The sequence below is a fragment of the Ochlerotatus camptorhynchus genome, unplaced genomic scaffold (genome assembly GCF_037179485.1).
Source record: "Ochlerotatus camptorhynchus isolate MF236.1 unplaced genomic scaffold, CSIRO-AGI_Acam_v1.1 ptg000130l, whole genome shotgun sequence".
NCBI lineage: Eukaryota > Metazoa > Arthropoda > Insecta > Diptera > Culicidae > Ochlerotatus > Ochlerotatus camptorhynchus.
In genome coordinates, this window is record NW_027040620.1 from 3,692,302 (window position 1) to 3,704,617 (window position 12,316).

Below are 12,316 nucleotides of genomic sequence, written 5' to 3' on the forward strand. Positions count from 1 at the left end.
AAATAAATTGCAGAAATAGGTACTCGGCTGTTGAAATCTCGGCGAAAAAGTTTAAGTGTGTATGTTTGATGCTCGGTATGATGTACAGAACAAATCGATAACAAATCGACGAGACAGTTGCGATCAGCTGACTTTTTTGTTTACCACGAACTTTTGACAGATCACAGTAGAACTGACAGTTCACTTTCATATGAATTTCTGCTTTGTTTATGTTTACATTCAGCAACATTAACACCAGATCACTCACACACTCTTGATTTCTAGCTGTCAGTTCCACTGAGAAACGTCTCTTGGATTACCTTATTGTCACGCGTGCAATTTCCGGTTTTGAACTGTACAGATATTCTTAAGGGGAAGCTTACCAGCCCGAAAATAAAAAATATTTTCGGTACGTTTTAAATTTTCTAAAAATATTGTCGAAAAAAATATCAAAAATCCAAGAAAATCAGTTTCTTTCTTAGATTTTTGTCAAAAACTACATGTAAAAATATTTTTTCTATCTCAAAAAATTAGACACTAAGCAAAACCGAAAAGTCGATGTTTTGTGGTTTTTTGAGTCCAACTTTATGCCATAATGACTTATAAAAAATGTTTTTGCACGTGAATTTTCTTTGAAAAATAAAAAAAATAAATGTGATTTGTTTAGATTTTGGTACCTTTTACCAATATTTTTAGAAAAATTAAAACGTAATTATTTTTTTTCGGAGCGGTGAGCTTCCCCTTAAACTTGCAAACTATCTTGATTTAATGTATGCAACATTAGGGCAACGTTATCCGCCTTGATGTATGCATCAGTGCAAGCACCAAAACGAACATCATAGTGACGTTTATTGCCGAGGGGTCGAGATCCGCCCAATGAATGTAAACAGGTAAGAACCAGAGAATGTGTTATCTCTTTTGTCCTCGGCTGTTTAAATAGATTGCAGAGTATGACGTCATCAAACGATTGATGATTCAAACAGCGAAAGAACAAAAGAGAAGACAAATTTTCTGGGCCTCACCTGTTTATATTTCAATGAGATCCGCCGGCTTCAAAAATATTATCATACTTCGTAGGAACGTAAACAAAGTGAGTTCACAATGGTTTGTTGTGCTGTGATGTAAATGTAATGTGCTGGTGCTATCCAACAATCATTTATCCCAATGTAAAAGCTTAAGTAGAAATTATCGTAAACATGCTGTGTTAATAAATTAGAAATTAGAAACTACTGCACGTAATAACTTTGAATCCAGTGTTCTCGAAGGTAAGTTCGCTTATTTGTTCCTGAATGACTGATAAAAAAACATCCCTTTGTTATCACAATCAGAAAAAAAAATGAACATCAGCTCACGATTTGTGGCCAAGAACTTAGCTCGTTTCAAGCTAATAACCTTTGATGTGACGGATACCTTGCTGAAATTCTCTCGACCCCCGGAAATCCAATATGCCATAGCAGCCCGTCAACTTGGGTGCCCCGATGTTTGTGAAAAAGCGCTGGCCAATTGCTTTCGGTCGCATTTCAAACGAATGGCGCGTGACTATCCAAACTTTGGCCGCTGTTCAAAGTACGACTGGCGATGGTGGTGGCGAACGCTGGTGATGGACATATTCCGTGATTCCCACGGTCACCTTGACGAGGTGATGCTCAGACGTGTTGCTGATCAGCTGATTGAAGACTACAAAACCCAGGACTGCTGGACGAAGATTGAGATGGCCGATGGGATGATCGCATTGGCGCGAGCACAAATGAAACAGGTAGGAATAATTTCCAACTTTGATCCGAGATTGGGATGCATCCTTGAGGCTATGAACATACCGAAGGCTGATTTTATAGTGACGAGCTACGAAGCAGGAGCTCAGAAACCTAGTTGTAAGATTTTCGATTTTGCCTTGGGTTTATGCAATACTCAAGTGCTTCCTAGTGAAGCACTGCACGTTGGGAATACTCCAAAGTTGGACTATATCGGAGCGAAACAAGCCGGCTGGTCCAGCATATTAGTTAATGTTGATCGCGAGGTCGAACAGGGCGTTTCTTTCGATCCAGAAGTAAATCCAAATCATGTGTTTAAAAATTTTCGAGAATTTATTCATGTGTTAGAGACAGTGGAATTGGAGTGGTAATTAAGATACAGCTGTTATATTTTATTTACGGTAGCCAGATTTTTTGTTACTAAAGTGTACATAACAGAATAAATATTTCGTGAAAATATTCAATATCGATACATTTTGAGATCTGGTAGGTATCACTCCCACTCTACGGTTTAAAAGAAAGAAAGCCTCCTGTGTTTCTGACTAAGATTTTTGTTAGATCTATAAATACGTATCGCATATCGTTACAACAAGAGATCTAAGATCCAGAGAATCTCATACTGTTTCAAAAATAATACTAGCAAAAACAGTTATCTAAAAGCATCAACAAAACTATAAACTAACCTCATTTTATTTCGACGATTATCTATTGGATCAGTACTAATTAAAGCTCTCAGAATGTGTGAGCATTACGGCAGATGCCACAGCCAAGTGCAAACTCTTCCCCCGTAGCTGGATGAATTACGTGCAGTGGACATTCTTCGCCGATCAATTGTTTTGCCTTCGGACCAGCTGGACATTTGGGCAGCTTATTCTTGGGTATATTGGTTAATCGTTGGAAATCATCGTGACACGTATCGCAAAAGTGTGTCGTTCCGAAGCAGAAGAAGACTGCCACCGAGCAGCAGTAGCGGCACTTGTATTCAAGGAAATCTGTTCCATGCTTCGGGCACATCTGTAAACCAAGAGGAAAATATTACAGTTTTATTTATACAGTTAAAACTAAAAGTGGAGATATGAATTCTTTCACAATTGTCCCACGTTTGTTAAAAATCTACCTACTGGATTCCGCAAGGGAATCTTATTGCTCTTCACAAGGTATGTTTGAAATCTTCTGAAGAATCTCCCTATTTTGTGCCATCCTAGAATTTCCTCAAAGTTCTCATCAGACTTTTCCTAGATTTTATCTGGTATTACCTTATCATTTCTTTCATAACATAACCTGTATAATAATGCCTGCCAAAAATTCTTGAAATTATGTTTTGAGTTGTCTTCGAATCCTTAATAATTTTCACAAGAATTTTACTCAAATGTATCTTCTAAATTCTCTGGAATTAAGCTGGAAAATGTCTCCAAACTGCCCGGTTATTTTTTTTTTTTTTTTTTTTTTTGATTTAACTCCGAATTTTCTTGGATCGCTGATAATCGCTTGGGAATTTTTTAAATCCCATACACACTAAGATTACTTCACAGATTTATGTGAAATTTTACCGAAATCTCAATAGCTGAACGTTTGGTGAACAGTTCGAAAATCAGTAAAATAATCTCCTAAAAATGTTCTAATAATACTTCCAAAAATTCCATGAATTATTGTTCATCATTTCCTTGAACCTGAATAAAACTCCGATTTTCAATTTATGATCTCTCCTCGGAATTCTTATCAGTATTCCTTTGGAAATATCTTCTGAATTTCCCTGAAACTTGGACTGAAATTATTTTAAGAAATTCCTTTGGATGGAACTATGCTCAGAATTCAATCCACTCGGAAACATCCTTAATATTCATTAGAAGCTATTCTCAAGATTCCCTTAACATTTTATCACAAATTCCATTGGATTTCTCCTTAAAATTCTCCTAGATCTCAACAGAGTTATCCTCAGAATCACCATAGAATTCTCCTTGAAATTGTCTTCACAATACGCCTGGAGTTCTTCAAAGTCATGGAATTCGCTTCATAGTTCACTTGAAATTTTTAGACAAATTCCCTTGGCATTTTGCACAGAATTGCCTAGAATTTTATCATGGAACTAACTGCCAGAATCCTAAAATTTCTTACAACTCCCAATGTTTTGAAAAGTTTATAGGGCCAGAATCTTGAATCTATTTCCAAATCAAGGATCTTAACAATATTTAAACATTCAACATCTTAGTTCCAGATGCTTGAAAATGTATCTAAGCTTGAAAAAACAAAACAATCTAAGTCTAATTTAAAAAAAATCCAACTTTTATATTTGAATCTGACTGTTTGCAACAAATAAATGTGTACCCATTGTTATTGCGATACCGGTACAACCGGAATCTTGATAGTAAGATTCTTCATACCTTAGCTTTAACAACATCACTGCAACCACCACAGACAAGCTCTTGGGGATTGTAGTTTTCTCCGAGTTCGGCGTCACAGCGTGCTTCTCCTCCATAATACGCCTGAAAATACAAAACAAAACGTGACTCATGAACACGATTATTCTTCAAACAATGATTTTTTTTCTACTAACCTTCTCACACTGGCTACAAACGTAGTACGCATATCGTTCCATGGCATAGGCAGCCAAATCCTTACTGTCCAAGTTCTTTGCCAACCCTTCGTATTCCAGTCTCATGAGAGCCTTCCGTTTGACGTCAGCCTTCAGCGATACGATCGATTCCAAAGTGTCTCCCAGAGCAGAATGTTGAATATCCATCTTACAAATAGGACATTGCGAAAAACCGAAGCTTATCCTTGGACCATTCCACCGCCTCGTCAGTACGGCTTTGCAACAGTGAAAGTGGAACACATGTCCACAATCTAGCTGGATTGATGGAGCCGACGAAAGGGCCTCGGTGAAACAGATCATACACATATCATCCGCATCCTGTGTAAGTTTGGGCTCTTTTCCGCTATCTTTGTTCTCTGACGTCAGACACTTTTGCTGTAAACATGGCAGACATTTCTCTTCGTTGACAATACCGCCACATAAATGACCACAGTGGTGTACTTTGGTGCACGCATTTGCCGCGTACTCCTGACATTGCTGATCCACGCACACGTTTCCAACCGCCAACAGTCCGGTGCTGCCAGTTACGCTACAGAAGCGGCACATCCCGATTGCATTCGGTGGATCACACACGAGTGTATTGTTACCGTTGCGGAACTCGAGCATTCCCTTTAGCGTCTTCGAGTCCACAAGGGCCAGCAGCCAGAACAGCTTGGCTCGACCACAACTTTCGTGCAGTTCTACACGGATGGCTTCTTCTTCCTCCTTGCATACCTAAAACAAAATATGATCAGCAGGTTAACTTTCGATTGCCGTAAGTATACAACTAGAGTTGCGATTATAATAAACATTTTGAGGAAAGCCGTGACCTGAGTTTGAGTCAGCTCAATTGATAAGTTATCACTTTACCATAGAACAGAAATTGATCACAACAGTAATCACTAGTTTGCAACCATAAGAAATATAGGTAACCATCCCTTCTTCTTCTTCCTCTTAGTATTCTGCTTCTTCGCATTCCAAACTTATTACTAATCGCATGTTAGCTTATTGCTTACTCTCAACTTAGTGTTCCCGATGCAATTCCACAGTTATTAGTTGAGGGCTTCGATGCCTGTATCATTTTTGCATTAATATAATTGTGTGGCAAGTACAATCACTCTCTACACACTAAGATTTTTTTACATGAGTCAGTATTTTTTTACTGGGTTTTTGAATTGCTGAAAAAGTCGGTAAAAATTCAAATGACCGTTATCCGTAAGGAATCAATGAAATCGACCAATTATATTTTCTATCATTAAATGGGGTTAACAAAACTAAGTATGTACAAGTTCAGAACAAATTTTCTCATTAATACATTTTCCACAGATATTTAAACTTTTACCGAACAGTTCCGCAATTCAAAAACTCAGTAAAACCGTACTGACTCGATGAGTGTGTATGAACAGGGAAGTCCAGAAATTTTCCAACCCGAAAAATTCCTAGACCGGACCGGGAATCCAACCCAGCAACCTCCAGCATAACCAACCCTGATGGGCCCTTATCGTATGCTGCTATGGAAGGGGAAATACCCCTCTTCAAAGTGCCCGGCTCATACATCCCCAGCGTCTGTTCTCTTCTCCATGGCTGATCATCGATAGTCCACAATGGTACAGGAAATAATCCATGTAAATACCAAAACAATCGGAATAGACAAAGGAACATGGAAATTAAAGTCTCTCGATTTCATGGAAAGTACCCACATTTTCTTAATGAGACTCCACCGCCATTAGCTCTGTGTTTGCCTCGCCGGCAATGTTAGGCTGGATTCTAATCCAGCGCTTGCTTGCAATTTTTGTTTCATCCCATTATCACCCCTTCGTAGTGTGTGACTGACTCACCGTCACTTACGTTTTCGAATTTCAGTTGATATTGGATTCAGATTACATCGACGATAGAGCTCAGCATTCGCGACCCAGTTTTTTTTTTATCTAGTTCGTTTATTTGGAAGGCTCAATCGCGTTAGCTTTACGGAGCCGATAATTCATTGTTCACTGTGTGTAACAAAATTCACTTAATTCTATGTCTAGTAGGAGTTGGGCCGATTACTCGCGGCTTACTCGAGGTTAGAAGGGTACATTTTCGAAGGATAGGATCAGGGGAGGAGCTTGGGGTAGGGTTTCGTTGTCTCATCAGAGCGTTGTCGCCAGTATGAACGGTAGTGCTGTTCTAGCTTCGTCCGGAGTTCGACCGGCTATGGTGGGTGACCAGTGGGCGACGATGAGACTCATCGAGACGGGGGGACAAGACAAACAAAAACTAATAAAGAGAGACAAAAGACAAAAGGAATTAAATTCTTATACTAGACATTTGAAGAAAAACATAAACGGACTGCATATAGCAGAGATCACGGGTTGCCAACACGTCTCTGATAGGAACATAGGGTTGTCTTCCTTGGGCCTCGAGGGTATTCAAAAGTCGCTCTCTGGCGGCGTCATTATCCGTACATTGCCAAACTGCGTGTTCGATGTCATCGTAACCGTTTCCACACCGACAGATGTTGCTGTCCACGAGGTTTATTCTATTGAGATGAGCATCTAGCGAGTAGTGGTTGGACATAAGTCTACTCATCACGCGAATGAAGTCACGACTTAAGCCCAAGCCTTTAAACCACGCTCTCGAAGAAACATTAGGAATAATTGAATGTAACCACCGTCCAAGATTTCCAGTGTCCCAATCGGTTTCCCAACTCGAAAAGGTACTCTGACGCACTAAATGGTAAAATTCATCGTGTGAAATTTGCCTGTCATACAATTCGCCTTCCTGCGCGCCCACCTTTGCGAGAGAGTCCGCCTTCTCATTGCCTGGGATTGAGCAATGTGAGGGGACCCATACAAAGGTAATCATATATGATCTTTCGACCAGCACACACATCTGCTCCCTTACCTTTGAAAGGAAATAAGATGAGTGCCTACCTTGTTTCATCGACCGAATAGCCTCAATCGAACTGAGACTATCCGAGAAGATGAAGTAATGGTCTGTGGGCATATTGGAAATCATCCCCAATGCGAAGTTGATTGCTGCCAGCTCAGCAACAAAAACGGAACAAGGTTCCTGAAGTTTGCGGAAGGCGCTAGAGTTTTCATTGAAGACACCGAAGCCAGTGGATCCATTGAGACGGGACCCGTCTGTAAAATATCTTTTCATGCAATTGACTTGTTGGTACTTTTCAGTAAAAATACGTGGGATAATAATAGGTCGAAGTTGATCGGGAATCCCATGAGTTGCTTGTTTCATGGTCAGATCATATTCAATTGAGGAACTGCGATTGGTGAAGTGAACACGGTCTGGAGTATAACAAGGAAGACACATATCTGATGATATGTAGTGGTGGTAGATTCTCATAAATCGAGATTGTGTGTTCAACCCAAGAATTTCTTCAAAATTAGCAATTATAAGTGTGTTTGTCACTCCGCATTTGATTAGTATTCTGAGAGAGAGCTCCCAGAAACGGTTCTGGAGGGGTGTTACTCCTGCCAGAACCTCGAGACTCATGTTATGCGTTGAGTGCATACAGCCTAGAGCAATACGCAGACAACGATATTGAATTTGTTCCAATTTTATTAGGTGACTTTTTCTTGCCGAGAGAAACCAGAAAGAGCCGTACTCTAGAACAGAGAGAATAGTTGTTTTATAAAGCGTTATGAGGTCTCCCGGATGAGCACCCCACCATGTGCCGCAAATTGAACGGAGAAAGTTGATCCTCTGCTGACATTTTTGCTTCAAATACGTAATATGGGCATTCCAAGTGCACTTTGAATCAAACCAGACCCCAAGGTACTTGAAAGACAATGATTGAGTAATGTTTCTGCCCAAAAGATTAAGATGCATTTGGGCTGGGTACCGCTTTCGAGTAAACACTACCAGTTCAGTTTTCTGCGGCGAGAATTCGATCCCTAGATTCATAGCCCAAGAAGACAAGTTATCTAAGGAATTTTGCAATGGTCCTTGCAAGTCCACGGCATGTGGACCTCTTACGGAAACCACACCGTCATCTGCAAGTTGTCTTAGCGTGCATTGTTCTGCCAAACAGTTGTCGATATCTTTGACATAAAAGTTATAAAGAAGAGGGCTGAGACATGAGCCTTGGGGCAGGCCCATGTAACTAATTCTGGAAGTTGTCAGTTTTCCAAGAGAAAAGTTCATTTGCTTTTCTGACAACAAATTGTACAAGAAATTATTTAAAATTCCAGAAAGTCCACATCTGTGCAGATTGTCTGACAGAATTTCAATGGAAACTGAATCAAAAGCCCCCTTAATATCCAAGAATACTGAAGCCAATTGCTCCTTGTACGCAAAGGCCAGTTGAATATCTGTGGAAAGCAGCGCTAGACAATCGTTTGTTCCTTTGCTCTTGCGGAACCCAAACTGTGTATTTGATAGCAAGTTATTTGATTCGACCCAGTGATCGAGTCTCCGAAGGATCATTTTCTCCAACAATTTCCTAATGCACGAAAGCATAGCAATCGGACGGTATGAGTTATGGTCAGACGCTGATTTGCCAGGTTTTTTAATGGCTATTACTTTGACCTGTCTCCATTCAGGCGGTATAATGTTGTTTTCTAGTAAGGAATTGAATAAGTCTAGCAAGCGTCTTTTAGCGATATCTGGGAGATTTTTCAGAAGATTGAATTTAATCATATCGCTTCCTGGTGAGGAGTTGTTCGATGAAAGAAGAGCCATAGAGAATTCCAGCATTGTGAATGGTCTATCCAGAGAGCTGCCGCTCGGAGACGCTTCTCGAAGAATATTTTGTGCTGGAACTGAGTCCGGACAGACCTTTTTAGCGAAATCGAATATCCATCGGTTGGAGTATTCTTCACTCTCATTGAAAGATGAGCGGTTACGCATGTTGCGAGCCACCCTCCACAAGGTGTTCATTGAGGTTTCTCGTGAGAGTCCCTCGACGAAATTGCGCCAATAACCGCGTTTTTTTGCTTTGATTAATTGTTTCAGCTTTGTCTCAAGCTTTGAATATTCCTCGAAGTAAGTGGAGGTTTTGTGTCTACGAAAAGCTTTGAAAGCATCAGATTTTTCTACATACAATTTTGTGCATTCTTCGTCCCAACCAGGTGTGGCTGGTCTCCTTTTAAAGGGTGCACTTGGAACTTTTCTTTTTTGTGCTTCCAGTGAGCTTTTGTAAATCAAATCGGCTAGGAATCGATATTCTTCCAATGGTGGAAGCGCATCTATTGATTCGACACCGATTGTCACCGCCGTTGCATATTTCTGCCAGTCGATGTTCCTTGTAAGATCAAATGGAACCCGAGATGGTTCTGCAGAGTGAGGGCCACACTTTATTGAAATGATGATTGGCAAATGATCGCTACCATGGGGATCATTGATAACCTTCCACTGACAATCCAATGATAGCGATCTTGAACACAAAGATAGGTCGAGTCGGCTTTCTCGAGCCGGAGGTTTTGCTATACGTGTCGCTTCACCAGTGTTCAAAATAGTCAAATTGAAATCGTCACATAAATCGTAAAAAATAGCCGCTCTATTGTCGTCATATAGATCGCCCCACCCAGTACCATGGGAGTTCATATCGCCCAGAATTAATACTGGGGATGGAAGAATCGAAACTAGATTCCAGAGTTGACTACGGCTAATGGAGGTTCTTGGTGGAACGTATACTGAAGCTATGCAAAGATCTTTGTTCTTCACATTTATTTGGCAAGCGACGATTTCGACGCCTGATAGAGCAGGAAGGGAAATTTTGTAGAAAGGGTAGCACTTTTTGATCCCTAAAAGTACTCCTCCATAAGAATCGTCTCTATCCAGGCGAATAATGTTAAAATCGTGGAAGTTGAGTTCTTTATCGGAAGAAAGCCATGTTTCACAGAGAGCAAATATATCACAATCAGATTTGTGAAGTAAAAATTTGAACGAGTCTAGTTTAGGCACTAGACTACGGCAGTTCCACTGTAGCACAGTGATCATATCTTCAACCTCGTTCGACGAATTATCCATCGAAAGATATGATTGATGCAAGGAGGGGCCATGAAACAGTCAATTGCTTAAGATATGATTCTAACGTTGGAAGCAAGGCAGAAACTAAGCTTCTTAGAGGGTCTTGTATGTTGAACATGTTTAATATGAATTCCACAATGTCCGAAAAAGCTAGCAAACCTCGTTCGGACTTGGATTTCTTTTGAGAAGTTTGAGGAGCAGCTTTTTTATTTTTTTTATCTTTGTTGGGCAATGGCGGAAAATTCTTGCTGCATCCAGGGATTGGATCAACAGGAGCCTTCGGTTTTGTTTTTTCATCCCCATTACCCTGGGAATTTGGCAATCGTCTGGAGGTGACTTTAGTTTTCTTACGGCGCACTTTCGGGGAGGGGCATTTTCTTTTTGAGGAACCGTCCACTTTTGAAGGTGCGTGTTCCACCGTAGAATCACCTTCATCGGATGAGTCAGAGTCCGATTCTTCAACTGACAAAACCGAAAATTGGTTTGCATCTTGGACGGCTGATGCAGCCTTCAACATTTGAGCACATGTCTGCTTGGAGCGTCCAGAGATTGAACGCTGCACTTTATCGGAGTGCTGTTTGTACATCGGGCACTCCTGCAAGGGGTGAGGATTCTCGCCACAGTAAGCGCATTTTACTGATTCTTTGTGGCAAGAATCCTCTTTGTGGTTTTCACCACATTTGCCACAACGAGTTTTGTTGCCGCAATGGCTGGCCGAGTGTCCCAGCCTTTTGCAGTTGGTACAATTATATACCCTCTGTACAAACAGTCGCACCGGAAAAAAAGCACCATCAATTTTAACAAAGTTTGGGAGAACTGAACCTGCGAAAGTCACCCGGAACGAGTCTGAATGTTTATAAACTTTTTTACCGTCTAGCAAAGATGCTGAATGCAGTTGCCTTACATCCAGTATCTTCACTAGCGCGGTAGCGAATGTCGAGTTTTTAAAAGTTCCCGAGGCATGTTTCAAGTCCTCGACAGTCAGACTCGCGTCGGAGACCACGCCTTCTATCTCCACATCTCGAGAAGGGATGTAGATGTTGTACTCAACACTAAACAACTCGTGATCAGCAATTTTATTTGCCACATCATAAGTCGGTGCTTCTACACGCAGTTTGTTGAATCTTTCTTTGTGTACCAAGATTCCCGGATACTTACGCAGCAAATCTCTCGTTATGTCGAGAGTTTTCAAAGGTTTATTTTTGGGCCGAAAAAAGACAACCCATGGTCCTTTCGAAGACGGTTCATAGTATCTGGTTCGCGTAACGTAGGCATCGGAAGATGCCATAAGTGTTGCGCGAAAGCGGTGCGCAACCACTTAAGAAGGAAAAAAAAAATAAAACCTTCACTAATTAATTAATTTTAATTACTAGTAATTAAATTTTTTGTCCGACGTACGAACAAATCAAAAAGAAAAAAAAAATCGAAACAAAAAAAAAAACTTATATCTACTTGCAAAAAGTTGTCTCACTATGACCCATACTCCCCTACCAGGGGTGAGAGACAGAGTCACGCGCCACGAGGCAAAATTAAACTACAATAGGGAGGCAATGGACTTGCAAAATGTATTGTCTAATACTTATGCCGGTTGTAAACAACCTATCAGCCGTTGCAGCTAGATGGTCCGTTTGCTGCTGCTGGTGGTGATGGTTGGTGTTGGTGGGTCGGCACGATGATGAAAAAATGGCTTGACGACCGGATGGATTACCGGGGTGGATTAAAGCTGGATGGCAACTCCAAGGGGCTCGGCCCATGGAATTCCACTTCCTCTGTTGCACACTGGTCACTTGGGGCACCCAATGGGGGGGGTGAAAAAACCGCTCGGGCGGAAAAAACACCGAAAAAAACTAGATGCCGCGCGACTGAGACCGGGACGTTGTTAACCGACTGAGTGTTCAACTAGGAATGATTCGCGACCCAGTTGTGAGACTACCAGGCCCGAATTATATAACGCAAGCAACGATTGATGAATACCTGCAACTTTTGAGTGTTCTCCACTTATACGCACCATGTTGCCGTATAACAGCATAGATTTTACATCCGA

At 40.9% G+C, this 12,316-nt stretch overlaps 2 protein-coding genes across 2 annotated transcripts in view; one reads left to right on the forward strand and one right to left on the reverse strand.

Moving 5' to 3' along the window:
- Positions 1-1,149: 1,149 nt before the first annotated feature.
- Positions 1,150-2,198, forward strand: LOC135700246 (rhythmically expressed gene 2 protein-like). Its single transcript, XM_065220690.1, has 2 exons — positions 1,150-1,244; positions 1,308-2,198. Exon 2 carries the CDS (start codon positions 1,316-1,318, stop codon positions 2,099-2,101), a length of 786 nt encoding a protein of 261 aa, XP_065076762.1. The 5' UTR covers positions 1,150-1,244; positions 1,308-1,315; the 3' UTR covers positions 2,102-2,198.
- A 240-nt stretch (positions 2,199-2,438) lies between these two features.
- hiw (highwire) overlaps positions 2,439-12,316 on the reverse strand; it is a 129,757-nt gene continuing 119,879 nt past the window's right edge. The window contains exons 40-42 of the mRNA XM_065220693.1: positions 4,285-5,037; positions 4,112-4,213; positions 2,439-2,744 (exon numbers count right to left, since the gene is read on the reverse strand). Of these exons, the coding sequence (XP_065076765.1) occupies positions 2,463-2,744; positions 4,112-4,213; positions 4,285-5,037 (1,137 nt within the window). The 3' untranslated portion in view covers positions 2,439-2,462. The remainder of the gene's footprint in view (positions 2,745-4,111; positions 4,214-4,284; positions 5,038-12,316) is intronic.

Excerpts from the sequence above, each read along its gene's own strand:
- LOC135700246 (XM_065220690.1), top strand. The coding sequence starts at position 1,316 with ATGAACATCAGCTCACGATTTGTGGCCAAGAACTTAGCTCGTTTCAAG.